The 16,016-nt window shown below is 45.1% G+C and overlaps 1 protein-coding gene across 2 annotated transcripts in view; it reads left to right on the top strand.

The window, feature by feature from the left end:
* PARN (poly(A)-specific ribonuclease) overlaps positions 1 to 16,016 on the top strand; it is a 134,895-nt gene that overhangs the window by 28,700 nt on the left and 90,179 nt on the right. For both annotated transcript variants that reach the window (XM_040439640.1, XM_040439639.1), the window contains exons 11-13: positions 7,251 to 7,331; positions 7,707 to 7,763; positions 8,228 to 8,305. In XM_040439640.1, the coding sequence (XP_040295574.1) occupies positions 7,251 to 7,331; positions 7,707 to 7,763; positions 8,228 to 8,305 (216 nt within the window). The remainder of the gene's footprint in view (positions 1 to 7,250; positions 7,332 to 7,706; positions 7,764 to 8,227; positions 8,306 to 16,016) is intronic.

Genomic DNA, 16,016 nt, shown 5'->3' with positions numbered 1-16,016 from the left:
TACAACAGGCCATCCTGGTTCTGCATGTGCATGGTTTCCATATCTGGCAGGGGTGGGCCAGCCCAACCCCCACCTTGTCGGTCTAGTGCTACTTATTGTAGCTCCAGTATATGGCTGATCTGATCTGGCGGGTGGTCCACATACAACCATGCTCCCTACACCATGGCCAGGTGGTTGTTGGCCTTTGTGCTAGGGTTGCTCTTGCTATCTCTATAAGGTACTACGGTTTGCTGCACTTCGCGTTACCCCATGTTATAGAGGAGTACTCGCGTTGTTTCCTATTACAGAGTGGCCCATTCCTGGTGGAGTACAGGGATCTCCACTGGATCTTCTACCTTGTTGGGGCACGTAGCTGGTGAGCATCGGCCGCTGCAGCAGTTTTCGGTCATCGCTGGATGTCCTCTGCCACATGGAATCCTTCTGGGGTCATCAGCATTTTTCATCGCTGGACGTCCTCCCTGACGGGTCAGGGACAGGACCACTGAGCGCCACACACCTGCCTGGTAGGTAATTTTTCAGCTGGTTGCTCTGGCATCGGACAGGGTCCCGTAGTTCCTTCTGGGTCCAGGTGTTCTCGGTATTCCCTTATATTCTCTGCTTAGTTGTACTACATGTCAGAGGGGCAGTCCCCTTGGACCTTGCCGTCGTTTGCACCTGTCAGGTACTTTCTCCCCCCTGGGAGTTTTCAGTACGCCGGTCGCGCCTGGTTTCTACATTTCTGTGTAGTCTCACCCGGTTTTTCATGGCGACTTCTGCATTCCTTATGCATATGGATGTCTGTCAATTTAGTGGTACATCCCGAGCTACTGTACTTGTCCTCTCTGGGACAATGTATACAGTTTGCTAGTCACTGTTCTTGGAATGGGTAGTTGTCCATGGCCAATGTCCCTTCCCCTATGGTAGTTTCATCTCTCCTTTCCTGGATATTCTGGCTTGCGTTGTCTTCTGGTGGTTCAGCTCCTGGTTCCTTGTGAGCCCATCCCGGGTACTCCTTCTGGAGTCCCTGGTCCCTGTTTATTTGACCACTCAGGTTCTGCATGGCAATCGTTTTTTTGGGGGGATCGGGGCCTGGGTTGATTGTTCCCTTTATGGGTTCCAATAGCCTTGTGGTCTTCTTGGGATTCGTGTCTCTTTTCCCATCCTCCCACGTCAAGTACCTGGTATTGAGTGGTTTAGCGCAACGGTTTGCAATTCCGCCGTATGGTCTCCTTCGGGAGGGACCTCCTCCTGTTGTAGAACCTTTCCTCCTTAGGCGGTTGGAGTACTCTCCTTCTACTTCCATGTCTTTCAGTCCAGTGTGTCCTGCTGAGATTTCCTGGGCCTGTATCTGGTTCCTTTTTTCCCTGATGCTTCACATGCCCAGAGTTTCCTCTGGTCTTACGCTTCACAGTGATATCTTGTTTTCCGAGGCTCGGGCCTCATCTCCTGTTTTTGGGACGCAGGTCTTACTCTTTTTTCCTGGCTTTTACCTACAACCCCCTCCTTCTCCAAGGGTTGGCGGTTTCCTCTAGCAGCCTTGGGTTTTCGCCTTTTAAATAGGGCGCATAACTTCATCATCTGCCTTGCGGTGAGGGGAGACCTGCTCCCTTCACATGTGAGCCTTGCTATGGCTTCACTCACTCGTTTGGCTTCCAGTACTTCCTTGTTTCCTTTCTCCCCTGGCCTGTCAGGGGTTGGCCACAGGTTTTTTCGCTCTTTGGGTCTGAGACAATTTAGAGCGTTAGGTAGTCCCAACACGCGGTGCTGTCCTAATTTTTTCTCCAGCCCTTGGCTGAGCTCGGTGTTCCCTTTTGCCGCCTTCTTGCATTTGGGATTTTCTTCCAGGCATTTTTCCTGGGGTGCTATCAGTCTTCTCTGATTCTTCCTTGAGGTTTCTTCCTTGTTATGGAACCTCTTGCCCATTCCGTGTTTTCTACTGTTGGGTCACATGGTTCTCCTGCACCTGTATACCCAACCGGTGGCATGGCTGTTCTTTTCCCACCCTCGGGGACTGCTTTGGGACGTCCCATGGTGCTGTGTCCCCCAATGCCATGCACGAGAAAATTGGATTTTTTGTACTCACCGTAAAATCCTTTTCTCGTAGTAGGCATTGGGGGACACAGATCCCACCCTATGTTTTTACTTCCGATTTTCCGGGCTGGTCTCTTGATCTTTTCCCGGTACGGGAGTTGTTGGTTCCTTGCTTTTTTTTCTCTCTCCTACTGCTTTTTGTACACACTGAATAGCCTTGTGCCTGTGGAGAGGGTATAGCCCAACGGGGAGGAGCCAACACTTTTTGTGTCTAGTGCCTCCTAGTGGTAGTTGGACATATACCCATGGTGCTGTGTCCCCCAATGCCTACTACGAGAAAAGGATTTTACGGTGAGTACAAAAAATCCAATTTTTGCATTGAAATCCTGGATCCGTCTTTCCGGTATTAAATTTTTTTCAAAGCTAGAAAGAACTGCACATGCACAGACCGGAAAACTGGATCCGGCGATGCGGCAATTTCCGGAACACTTGGTACCGGATCCGGCATTAATACATTTCAATGGAAATTAATGCTGTGATCCAGCAAGTGCGGTAGTGCTGTGGTATATTGTCCGGTCAAATACCGTACAAGGAACGGAAGACATCCTGATGCATACTGAACGGATTGCTTTCCATTCAGAATGCATTGGGACAAAACGGATGCGTTTTTCCCTCTCGCTCATGACAGCACCCATGGAGAGACCGCCTCCTACTCCTCAGAACAGGAACCAGAAACCGCTTTAAAAGAGGGACCACCCTCTCCACCTCCAGTTCTGTTTCCTATCGTAAGCGTACCGGAGGGAGTCGGAAACCGTCAATAGATAGAGCTACGGGCTCCCCGACTATTTGAAAGTGTGTAGGAGGGCTTACCCGGGCGGCCTAAGTCTCCTTTAGAAGCCGCTGCTAAGCCTGGGCCTCTTTCTCCCTCCTCCCCGCTCTGCTCCTTCTCGGCCCAGGGGGTTGTTTTTTACCATCCTGATGCTACAAACCTCTGTGGCCGTGTCGCTTGTCCGGCTGTCAGCATCGTGAGTGGCGTGCGCACGGACGTCGCAGCCTGGACGGTGACGTACTTCCGGTGCGACAGTGGAGGGAAGCTATCCCTGTAAGCCGGAAGTTGGGGTGGGGGGGGAGCTGGTGTGCTTGCCCGGTTGAGAAAAGCCCAGTCAGCTCACTGCCCTGCTGGCTGAAGAAGCGGACAGTTCCTCCATTTGGAAGATCTAGTGTATGAACATGGATCAGTCTCAGCGCGCAGAAGCCACTTAAACCACCAATGATACGCCGGTACCACGGTGGGGTAAGAGGGGTATTCCCCGTATGTGCATGGTGGTCTTCTGTGTTTAAGGAGTCTAGGAAGGTCTCCAGATCTAAGGACAAGGGGTGTGCTATATGTAAAAAGAAACTACCCTTTGCCTGGGCGAAGCCCCTTTGCCAGGCTTGTGTGAGCAAGTTAATGGAGGCGGAAGCTCTGTCTCTGATGGGCAGCATCAAGCAGATGATCCGGGAGGACATTAAGGAGTCGGTTAGCGGTCTGCTAGAAAGCCGCCCTAGTACCTCTGCAGCAGCATCAAATCCCCTCTCCAGCAACAGTGATGTACTTTCTGGATTGGAGGAAGAGGGAGAATGCTTTTCATCAAAGGACTCCTCTGCTGAGGAAGCTGCTTTTTCATACAGAGAACATTAATTCCCTAGTAAAGGTTGTGCGAGCTACTATGGGATTAGATGACCAAGAGCCGACGCAGTCTGTTCAGGACTCTTTTTGAGGGTCTGGGCCCTAAAATTAAGTCTTTGGTGTACATAAAAATATTCAGGCTGTTATTGTTAAAGAATGGAAAAAGCTTGATAGGAAGTTTTTTTTATTCCCTCCTCTGTGAAACGTAAATACCCCTTTTGAGGAGAAGGTGACTGCCTCTTGGGATAGAGCCCCTAAGCTAGATGGCCCTGTGGCCAAAATGGCAAAAAAAAAAATAATTGCCACTTCCATTTGAGGATATGGGTTCTCTAAAGGACCCAATGGATAGAAAGGCAGACCTTTTATTTAAAGAAAAATTGGGAAGCCTCAGCAGCGGCCTTTAAACCAGCTATTGCCACTACTTCGGTAGCTATATCCCTTAAGGCATGGATGAAGTAGTTGGAGGATCAAATTAAAGGGGGAACCCTTAAGGAGCAGTTGTTATCCTCTTTCCCTACTTTTTATAATGCCTTAGATTTTTTGGCCGACTCCCTAAGATTATTGGCCAGGACTTCCGCTTTATCTAATTCTGCCCGTAGAGCTATCTGGTTGAAAAGCTGGAGCGGAAATGCTAGCTCTAAGGCTAAGCTTTGTGGCATTCCGTGTCGAGGGGAATTCTTATTTGGCCTGGTCCTTGACGATCTTCTTGAAGGCCTCTGATAAAAAGAGGGGTTTTCCTTCAATCAGTCAGCCACCTAAAAACTTTGCGCCCCAAGTTTAGCAGGGAAGTTTTCAGGGGAAGAGAAGGATCTAGACAATATATAGGAGCGGCAAAAAAGTCAAAGGGGTTTCTTTTTTCTGGGGCAGAGACTTCAAAAAAGTAGCCCCAATGAGGCTAGGCCTCCAGTGTGTGGTCGTCTGTCTTACTTTTCAAGTCGGTGGCAAAAAATCCTTAACAGCCCATGGATAAATGCTATTATAAAAGAGGGCTTAAAATTAAATTTTCACAGGCTTCCAGAAGAAAGATTTGTGTTGACAGACTATCGTGCAGACCCCACAAGGCAGGCAGCTATTATTTCAGAGGTTTATTACCTATTAGCAAAAAAGCATTGGTGGAAGTTCCAAAGCAAGAAGAGGCAAGAGGATTTTACTCAACTCCTTTTTTTTTTTTTTGTAAAAAAACCAAAACGAATGGTTCTTTTTGTACCATAATAAACTTAAAATGTCTGAACCGTTTTTTGGTGTACGAAAAATTTCGGATGTAATCCATCAGGTCAGCAGTAAACTACCTCTTCCCAGATTGTTACATGGCCACAGTGGTTCTCAGGGATGCTTATTACAGGGCTCGACAAATCCCAGGTCGCCGCGGCAATCAGGAATTTTGTCCTGGGTATTTGCTCTCACATGGCTGCCCCCCAGTAATCTGGGGCTCTCCCGGCACTCCGCCGCCTCTACGTGGACTTCTTGGACAGTCTGGCAGGGAAGGAGTTACCCGGATCTGCCTTGCCCGCTCATAACGGACCAATAGGGAGGAGACATCCGCTTCTCTAGTGGGAGTTCCTTCACCCTGGCTGTAGCGCTGTCCAATCGCAGCGCATGGAGAAGTAACGCCCAGGAGAGAAGCTGATGTCTCCTCCCCATTGCTCTGATAGTAATTGGCATATGGAGCAGGAGACAGTAATGGGGCACAGCGGGCGAACGGCGCGGCGCCCAGGAATAATAGTAAGTGCTGGGACATCTCTGGGCGCCGCTCTGTGTAGTCTTCTACTTAAATTGGACCCATATAAGGTAGTCTTTAACACATAATACAGGAGGCAGGTGCCGGCACCCTGCCTCTGACAGGGAGCTGCGATCAGCGGCAGTTAACCCCTCAGTGTGAAAGTACCCTTAGGCCAATGATTGGCTTCATCTGTCACTTGAAAGCATGATATGTTCTTGATCCAGTAAAAAAAACAAAAAAACAACAAAAAAACAGGAGCATCAGTGCTGGGAGGGTGAGATGAGTAAAGCTTGGGTCACATTCCCTGAAGCTTTTGTTTCGTATACACTCGAACAAATGCTTTAACGCCTTGTGCGCTCCGCCTGTACAGCGACAGTCCCAATGGTTCTTAATTGGGATGCTCTATATTATTTTCATTATAATACATCATGAGATTCAACATGCCATGATTTCATGTGAATCTGCAAGAAAAACCTCTGTTCATGGAATTCTATGGCTGTCATATTATGGATTTGTTGAACACTTATCCCTAGCATAGCTATTTGCATACTTCATGGGCCTCATGCACACGACCGTTGTGTGTTTTGCGGTCCGCAAACCAGGGTTGGCGTCTGTGTGCATTCCACAATTTGCGGACAACCTTTAATATAACTGCCTGATTCTTGTCCGCAAAGCGCGGACAAGAATAGGACAGGTTATATTTTTTTTTGCGGAGCAACGGGTGCTGTCCGCATCTTTTGCAGCCCCATTGAAGTGAATGGGTCCGCATCCGAGCCGCCAAAACTGCGGCTCGGATGCGGACCAAAACAGCGACCGTGTGCATGAAGCCATAGCCATGAAGTAAACCTTAATGCAGCTTCTGTCTTCCAGAGAGACCCATAGAGTGCTCATATTAAGCATTTGAATAAAATGGATCTTAGGCATTTTATTCTTTTTCTTCCTGTTTTCTTCCCTGCCAAATGCATTTACAAGTGTCCCAAATGTGACTTTGTGAAACTTCTCGGGGGTTCAAGAACACTTGCCCTTATTTAAGAGGCTGTTTCCATGATGGGTTACCTGTAAAAGAGTAAAGTAACATAAATACCCTCTCGGAATATAGATGTTAGATGATTCAGTATCCAAAGCAATTTACAAAGATTCTTGTAATAAAAAAAATAAATACACATTAATTGGGGAACGGACAGAACTCTTACCTGGTGACCTCCTTTACATCTTTTAGCTGCAGATTTGCCAGTTCCTGGGCTCCTCTGCTACCATCCAAAAAGGCAGCCCCACTTCTTGGACCATCTGATGCATACTGTGGATTTGGGTAGTCCAAGACGCTTCCTACGTCCCTCAGGTTGGCCAGCACTGCTCACATGATCAATTCTGCTGGTCCAAGAGCGGGGCTGGTCCAAGACTACTGACTCGGTGTGCATCAGGTAGTCTGAGAAGTGGTGTGGTAATCTTGGATGACAGAAGAGGATCCTGGGAATCAGCAGTTCACCATGTAAAGCCTCATGCACACGACCGTATCAGTTTTGTGGTCTGCTAAACACTGATGACAGTGTTGCCCCCGTATTCTTTGTGGCTTCAATGGGTCCTTGGTCTGCATTTTGCGGTTAAGAATAGGACATGTTCTATCTGTATGCAGTCAGTTTTATTTTATTTTTTGTCTTTTTGCGGACCCATTAAAATGAATCGCTCTGCAAAAAAGTGTATTGGACACGGACCAATAATAGTCATGGGCATGAAGCCTGTGTTCTTCTTTTAGTGTGTTTTGTTTCCACCCCCCTTTTTTCTAGAACCGGAGGGTTGCCGTAATCTAAACTGTCATGTCAATCTATGATTTATATACCTGCTATATTCCAGAATGAAAGGCACATGATTATTACCAAAGTAGATGAAGATGAGCGGAAGACAAAAGAGCTGCAGAAAAAAGCCAAAGAACAGGTACAGCTCAAATGTTCCTTAGGGTCCATTCACACGTCCGTAGTGTATTGCGGATCCGCAATACACCCGGCCGGCACCCCCATAGAACTGCCTATTCTTGTCTGCAATTGTGGACAAGAATAGGACATGTTCTATTTTTTTTCCTTAGCCGCGGACCAGAAGATCAGGGGCGCGCTCTGGAAATGCGGATAGCACACTGTGCTGTCCGCATCCATTCCTGCCCCAGAGAGAATGAATGGGTCCACACCCGTTCCGCAATTTGCGGAACGGATGCGGACCCATTCTACGGACGTGTGAATGGACCCTTATGGTTTGGTATTAATAAGCAATGCTTGATGATAATATTACTATGTATCAACTTTTGTCTTGATCCAGGAAGACCTTAATGATGCTGTTGGGTTTTCTAGAGTTGTTCAAGCAATTTCATCCTCTGTAAGTATTGAAGTGTGCCGATATTAAACCAGACGGTTAACATTAACCTCGTTACACTTATGGATCTATGTGCAACTGTAGGAAACCACCTGCTCTGGGGTAGAAGTTCTATACAGCTGTCAAGCCAGGGGTGGGCTGGGGAGGACGACTGTGATGGTCTCATAGGGACCCCCTTACAGCTGGAGTCCCAATGCGTCTGCATGGTGTAATTTAAACATCAGCAGGATTTCACTACTCACAGATTGCTCTTTGTATTGCACTCGGTTGTTTCCATCTCCTCTTTCAACAAAAAGATTAAAAACTTTGTCTAGGTACATGATGGCGTCTATTCATGTGAAAAATGGGCACATGCTGTTTACATACAAATGAACATATTCTATTGGGATTTATTGCTGCCTCAATCAGACGTTCAGTTTGTATTGGTTAGTAATCGGCACATCTGACTTGCTTGTCTTTTCTTGTAGGGTAAACTCGTGGTTGGACACAACATGATGTTGGACGTCATGCACACCATAAGTCAGTTCTACTGTCATTTACCTGAAGTAAGAGTTTCTACCCTTTCATTATGAAGGTGCCATGTTTCTAGGTTGAGCTAATTTCTATACCATCCATTTATTTTATTAAAATTTTTTTTTATTAGTCGTACTAAAACTGCATATAAAGGCTTTAATTTATCAAGACCGTTGTGTGCTATGCCAGTCTTGAGGGACAGCGTGCTGCCAGAGCGGACATTTAAATTATGACTAGCTGCAGGCCTCATCATAACTTAAAGGGAACCTGTCACCGGGATTTTGTGTATAGAGCTGAGGACATGGGTTGCTAGATGGCCGCTAGCACATCCGCTATACCCAGTCCCCATAGCTCTCTGTGCTTTTATTGTGTAAAAAAACAGATTTAATACATATGCAAATTAACATGAGATGAGTCAGGGACAGGACACATCTGACGTTAATTTGCATATGTATCGTTTTTTTACACAGTAAAAGCACACAGAGCTATGGGGACTGGGTATTGCGGATGTGCTAGCGGCCATCTAGCAACCCATGTCCTCAGCTCTATACACAAAATCCCGGTGACAGGTTCCCTTTAAATGCCTCCTCCAGCAGTCCAAAATGTTCAGTAATGTACAAAAGCTTTAGGCAGGTTTGGGAAAAATGCAATAAAATTAAAATACTTTCAAAAATAAAAGTGTTAATAGTTTATTTTTATTAATTAACAAAATGCAAAATAAATGAACAAAAGAGAATCTAAATCAGATCATCTGGTGTGACCAACCTATATAATATAGAAAACCGCGCTGCTTCAACTTGAGTGCAGTTCACACTGAAGGATGCAAAAGGTATCTATCAAAGTGATTCCTCAGTTTTGGTTCCCACTAAGGTCGATGCTCAAATCTCCTAAAAGTCAAAGAAGAGACAGCCCAACATAGTGAAATACCGCCAACTGAGTTTAAATAATGTGATTTATTGTACTCTCTAGATCCATAAAACACTCCTATAAAATGTGCACGTCCTCTCATGAAACGCCCGACCCAGGTTTCGCCTCTCTTCGTCAGGGTAAGGCCTCCTGCACATGAACGTGTGCGCCCCGTTGCCGTATTGCAGATCCGCAATACACGGGTGCCGTTCCGTGGGCATTCCGCCTCACGGATACGGACCCATTCACTTCAATGGGTCCGCAAATCCGGACATGTGGGACGGAAGAACGGAACCCTACGGGAGCACTACGGAGTGCTTCCGTGGGGTTTCATCCCGTACTTCCGTTCCGCAAAAAGATAGAACATGTCTTGTCCTTTTGCGGTACATCTGGACCGCGGATCCATTAACCTCCTCAGGACCGCCGTACGCAGGATTGGCGGCGGCCCTGCTCTTCTGGGTGGACGCATATACGCGTCCTCTCGCGATAGCCGAGATTTCCTGTGAACAGGCGCGCTCGCGCTCACAGGAACGGAAGGTAAGCGAGTGGATCTCCAGCCTGCCAGCGGCGATCGTTCGCTGGCAGGCTGGAGATGTGATTTTTTTTTTTAACCCCTAATAGGTATATTAGACGCTGTTTTGATAACAGCGTCTAATCTACCTGCTACCTGGTCCTCTGGTGGTCCCTTTTGTTTGGATCGACCACCAGAGGACACAGGCAGCTCAGTAAAGTAGCACCAAACACCACTACACCCCCCCCTGTCACTTATTAACCCCTTATCAACCACTGATCACCCCATATAGACTCCCTGATCACCTCCCTGTCATTGATCACCCCCCTGTCATTGATCACTCCCCTGTAAGGCTCCATTCAGACGTCCGTATGTTTTTTACGGATACATGGATCGGATCCGCAAAACACATACGGACATTTGAATGGAGCCTTATAGGGGGGTGATCAATGACAGGGGGGTGATCACCCCATATAGACTCCCTGATCACCCCCCTGTCATTGATCACTCCCCTGTCATTGATCACCCCCCTGTAAGGCTGCATTCAGATGTCCGTATGTTTTTTACGGATCCACGGATACATGGATCGGATCCGCAAAACACATACGGACATTTGAATGGAGCCTTATAGGGGGGTGATCAATGACAGGGGGGGTAATCACCCCATATAGACTCCCTGATCACCCCCCTGTCATTTTTCACCCCCCTGTAAGGCTCCATTCAGACATTTTTTTTGGCCCAAGTTAGCGGAAATTTTTGTAAGAATAAAAAAAAGTCTCATATTCCACTAACTTGTGTCAAAAAATAAAATCTCACATGAACTCACCATACCCTTCACGGAATCCAAATGCGTAAAATTTTTTAGACCTTTATATTCCAGACTTCTTCTCACGCTTTAGGGCCCCTAGAATGCCAGGGCAGTATAAATACCCCACATGTGACCCCATTTCGGAAAGAAGACACCCCAAGGTATTCCGTGAGGGGCATATTGAGTCCATGAAAGATTGAAATTTTTGTCCCAAGTTAGCGGAAAGGGAGACTTTGTGAGAAAAAAAAAAAAAAAAATCAATTTCCGCTAACTTGTGCCAAAAAAAAAAAATTCTATGAACTCTCCATGCCACTCATTGAATACCTTGGGGTGTCTTCTTTCCAAAATGGGGTCACATGTGGGGTATTTATACTGCCCTGGCATTTTAGGGGTCCTAAAGCGTGAGAAGAAGTCTGGGATCCAAATGTCTAAAAATGCCCTCCTAAAAGGAATTTGGGCCGCTTTGCGCATCTAGGCTGCAAAAAAGTGTCACACATCTGGTATCGCCGTACTCGGGAGAAGTTGGGCAATGTGTTTTGGGGTGTCATTTTACATATACCCATGCTGGGTGAGATAAATATCTTGGTCAAATGCCAACTTTGTATAAAAAAATGGGAAAAGTTGTCTTTTGCCGAGATATTTCTCTCACCCAGTATGAGTATATGTAAAAAGACACCCCAAAACACATTCCCCAACTTCTCCCGAGTACGGCGATACCACATGTGACACTTTTTTGCAGCCTAGGTGGGCAAAGGGGCTCACATTCTAAAGAGCACCTTTAGGATTTCACAGGTCATTTACCTACTTACCACACATTAGGGCCCCTAGAATGCCAGGGCAGTATAACTACCCCACAAGTGACCCCATTTTAGAAAGAAGACACCCCAAGGTATTTCGTGATTGGCATAGTGAGTTCATGGAAGTTTTTGTTTTTTGTCACAAGTTAGTGGAATATGAGACTTTGTAAGAAAAGAAAAAAAAAAAAATAATAATCTTTTCTTACAAAGTCTCATATTCCACTAACTTGTGACAAAAAACAAAAACTTCCATGAACTCACTATGCCAATCACAAAATACCTTGGGGTGTCTTCTTTCCAAAATGGGGTCACTTGTGGGGTAGTTATACTGCCCTGGCATTTTAGGGGCCCGAATGCGTGAGAAGTGGTTTGAAATCAAAATCTGTAAAAAAAAAAAAAAAAAAAAAAAAAAAATGGCCGGTGAAATCCGAAAGGTGCTCTTTGGAATGTGGGCCCCTTTGCCCACCTAGGCTGCAAAAAAGTGTCACACATCTGGTATCACCGTACTCAGGAGAAGTTGGGCAATGTGTTTTGGGGTGTCTTTTTACATATACCCATGCTGGGTGAGAGAAATATCTTGGCAAAAGACAACTTTTCCCATTTTTTTTATATACAAAGTTGGCATTTGACCAAGATATTTATCTCACCCAGCATGGGTATATGTAAAATTACACCCCAAAACACATTGCCCAACTTCTCCTGAGTACAGAGATACCAGATGTGTGACACTTTTTTGCAGCCTAGGTGGGCAAAGGGGCCCACATTCCAAAGAGCACCTTTCGGATTTCACCGGTCATTTTTTACACATTTTGATTTCAAACTTCTTACCACACATTTGGGCCCCTAGAATGCCAGGGCAGTATAACTACCCCACAAGTGACCCCATTTTGGAAAGAAGACACCCCAAGGTATTCGCTGATGGGCATAGTGAGTTCATGGAAGTTTTTATTTTTTGTCACAAGTTAGTGGAATATGAGACTTTGTAAGGAAAAAAATAAATAAAAAAATCATCATTTTCCACTAACTTGTGACAAAAAATAAAAAGTTCTATGAACTCACTATGCCCATCAGCGAATACCTTAGGGTGTCTACTTTCCAAAATGGGGTCATTTGTGGGGTGTTTGTACTGTCTGGCCATTGTAGAACCTCAGGAAGCATGACAGGTGCTCAGAAAGTCAGAGCTGCTTCAAAAAGCGGAAATTCACATTTTGTTTGTAAACGCTATAACTTTTACCCAAACCATTTTTTTTTACCCAAACATTTTTTTTTTTCAAAGACATGTAGAACAATAAATTTAGAGAAAAATTTATATATGGATGTCGTTTTTTCTGCAAAATTTTACAACTGAAAGTGAAAAATGTCATTTTTTTGCAAAAAAATCGTTAAATTTCGATTAATAACAAAAAAAGTAAAAATGTCAGCAGCAATGAAATACCACCAAATGAAAGCTCTATTAGTGAGAAGAAAAGGAGGTAAAATTCATTTGGGTGGTAAGTTGCATGACCGAGCAATAAACGGTCAAAGTAGTGTAGGTCAGAAGTGTAAAAAGTGGCCTGGTCATTAAGGGTGTTTAAGCTAAGGGGGCTGAGGTGGTTAAAGCTAATGCGGCTGTCCCACGGACGGTGTCCGTGCATTGCGGCCTAAAATTTGCGGGCCGCGGCACGACCACGGGGCACACACGTTTGTGTGCAGGAGGCCTAACTTTTCAGGTAAAAAACAAAACTCCCTTTCCTATAATACAAGTGTAAAAAATGTAAAATCAAAACATACATATTAGGTATCGCTGCGTCTGTAACGACCAGCTCTATAAAAATATGGTGGTGTCAGGTGAACGCTGTAAAAAATCAAACCATCACCTCATCTTGCAAAAAAACGAGTCCCTACATGAGACCATTGCCTGAAAAATAACAAAAATATGGGTTTCAGAAAATGGCAACACAAACAAGATTTTATTTTTTTCTTACCAAAATGCTTTTACTGTGTAAAACTTAACAAAAATAAAAATTTGACATTGGATATTGCTAAATCTATAATCGGCTTTATAAAAAGTCACATGATCTACCCCTGTCAGGTGAATGCCATAAAAAAAGAGCTAAAACTTGCCCCCAAAAACTTTTATATTGAACTGTCAAAAAAATCATATGTACCCAAAAATAGTACCAATCAAACTGTCACCTAATCTCGTAGTTTCCAAAATGGGGTCACTTTTTGGGAGTTTCTACTGTAGGGCTTCACAAGATTGGCAGAAAAAAATATATATAAATGACTAAGAAAATGGAGACCCAAAAACATAATTTTTTTTTTTTTTTTTACTTTTTATGCTTTATTATGTAAAATTGAAACAAAACAAATAATTAAAAAACACATTTGGTATTGTCCTGTCTGACCTGCTTTATACAAATAACACATGATCTATCCCAGGCATCCTCAAACTGCAGCCCTCCAGCTGTTGCAAAACTACAACTCCCAGCATGCCCGAACAGCCCACAGGTATCAGTCCTCAGCAGGGCCTTGTGGGAGTTGTAGTTTTACAACAGCTGGAGGGCCGCAGTTTGAGGATGCCTGATCTATCCTGTCAAGTGAATACAGTAAAAAAACAAATGACTGCCAGAGCAGCCATTTTTTGATTACCTTGCCTCACAAAAATATTGATCAAAAATCATATGTACCCCAAATTAGTACCCACAAAACTGTCACCTTATATCGTAGATTCCAAAATAGGGTCACTTTTTTGGACGTTTCTACTTTAGGGGTTCATTAAAGGGTGTTCAAATACAACATGGCAACTTAAGGCTACTTTCACACTAACGTTTTGGCTTTCTGTTTTGTGAGATCATTCGGAATGGAAAAGGATCTGCTCAGTATGCCTCAGTTTGCCTCCGTTCCGTCTCCATTCCGCTTTGGTGTCCGTCTGACGAAACCGAGCCAAATGGATCCGTTCTGACACACAAAGTCAATGGGGACGGATCCGTTTTCTATGACACAATCTGGCACAATAGAAATCCGTTCTGAACGGATGCAGATGTTTGTATTATCTGAACGGATTCGTCTGTGCAGATCCATGACGGATCCGCACCAAACGCGAGTGTGAAAGTAGCCTAAAATTATCCCAGTGAAATCTGCCCTCCAAAAACCATATGGCGTTCTTTCCTTTCTGTGCTCAGCTTTGTGCCCGTACAGCAGTTTATGACCACATATGTGCGGTTTCTGTAAACTACAGAATCGGGGTGATAAATATTGAGTCTTGTTTGGTTGTTAACCCTTCCTGTGTTTACATTAAAAAATAAAGGATTAAAATGGAAAATCTTCCAAAAAAAGTGAAATGTTTAACTCCATTTTGCTTTAATTCTTGTGGAACACCTAAGCTGTTAAGTGTTTAGTAAAATCAGTTTTGAATAACTGATATAATAGGGGAGTATTTTCTAATAGGGTAATTTATGGGTGGTTTCTACTATGTAAGCCCCACCAAGTGACTTCATAAGGCCTCTTTCACACGGGCGTTGCGGGAACATGTGCGATTTTTACGCGCGAGTGCAAAACATTGTAATGCGTTTTGCACGCGCGTGAGAAAAATCTGCATGTTTGGTACCCGAACTTCACAGAAGTTCGGGTTTGGGTTAGGTGCTGGGTAGATTGTATTATTTTCCCTTATAACATGGTTATAAGGGAAAATAATAGCATTCTTAATACAGAATGCATAGTACAATAGCGCTGGAGGGGTTAAAAAAAAAAAAATTAAACTCCCCTTAATCCACTTGCTCGCGCAGCTTGGCTTCTCTTCTGTCTTTTTTGCTGTGTGCAGGAAAAGGACCTGTGGTGACATCACTCCGGTCATCACATGGTCTGTCACATGATCCATCACCATGGTATGGGATCATGTGACGGACCATGTGATGACCGGAGTGACGTCACCACAGGTCCTTTTCCTGCACACAGCAAAAAAAGAAGACAGAAGAGATGCCAGCTGCGCGAGCAAGTGGATTAAGGTGAGTTAGGCTACTTTCACACCTGCGTTCAGGTGTCTGCTCGTGAGCTCTGTTTGAAGGGGCTCACAAGCGGCCCTAATGCATTCTCAGTGGAGGCGGGTCCACTGAGAATGCATCCACCTGCCAGCGTTCAGCCTCCGCTCCGCTCAGTGAGCGGACACCTGAACGCTGCTTGCAGCGTTCGGGTGTCCGCCTGGCCGTGCGGAGGCGAGCGTATCCGTCCAGACTTATAATGGAAGTCAATGGGGACGGATCCGCTTGAAGATGACACCATATGGCTCAATCTTCAAACGGATCCGTTCCCCATTGACTTTCAATGTAAAGTCTGAACGGATCCGTCTGAAGCTACTTTCAGACTTAGAAATTTTCTAAGTTATAATGCAGACGGATCCGTTCTGAACGGATGCAAACGTCTGCATTATAGGAGCGTATCCGTCTGATGAAACATCAGACGGACCCGCTCCGAACGCTAGTGTGAAAGTAGCCTTAAAGGGATTCTGTCACCAGTTTTCAACCCTAAACATATGCTGATGTTCAGGGCCTCATCACGATTCCTAATGTGTGCTTATAAATGTCATCTGTGGGCTTATTTAGCTAAAAAACAGGTTTTACTAACCTGTCAGTCAAACAAATAAGGTGCCCAAGGGGATGTGAAGCGATGCCAGCCGCACCCGCCGCCGTTCGTGCCCAGCGCCGCCTTTCCGGAATTGCGCCGCCTCCTAATCCTCTGTGCCG

This window comes from Bufo bufo, chromosome 7 (genome assembly GCF_905171765.1).
Source record: "Bufo bufo chromosome 7, aBufBuf1.1, whole genome shotgun sequence".
NCBI lineage: Eukaryota > Metazoa > Chordata > Amphibia > Anura > Bufonidae > Bufo > Bufo bufo.
This window is presented reverse-complemented; position numbering and strand designations above follow the sequence as displayed.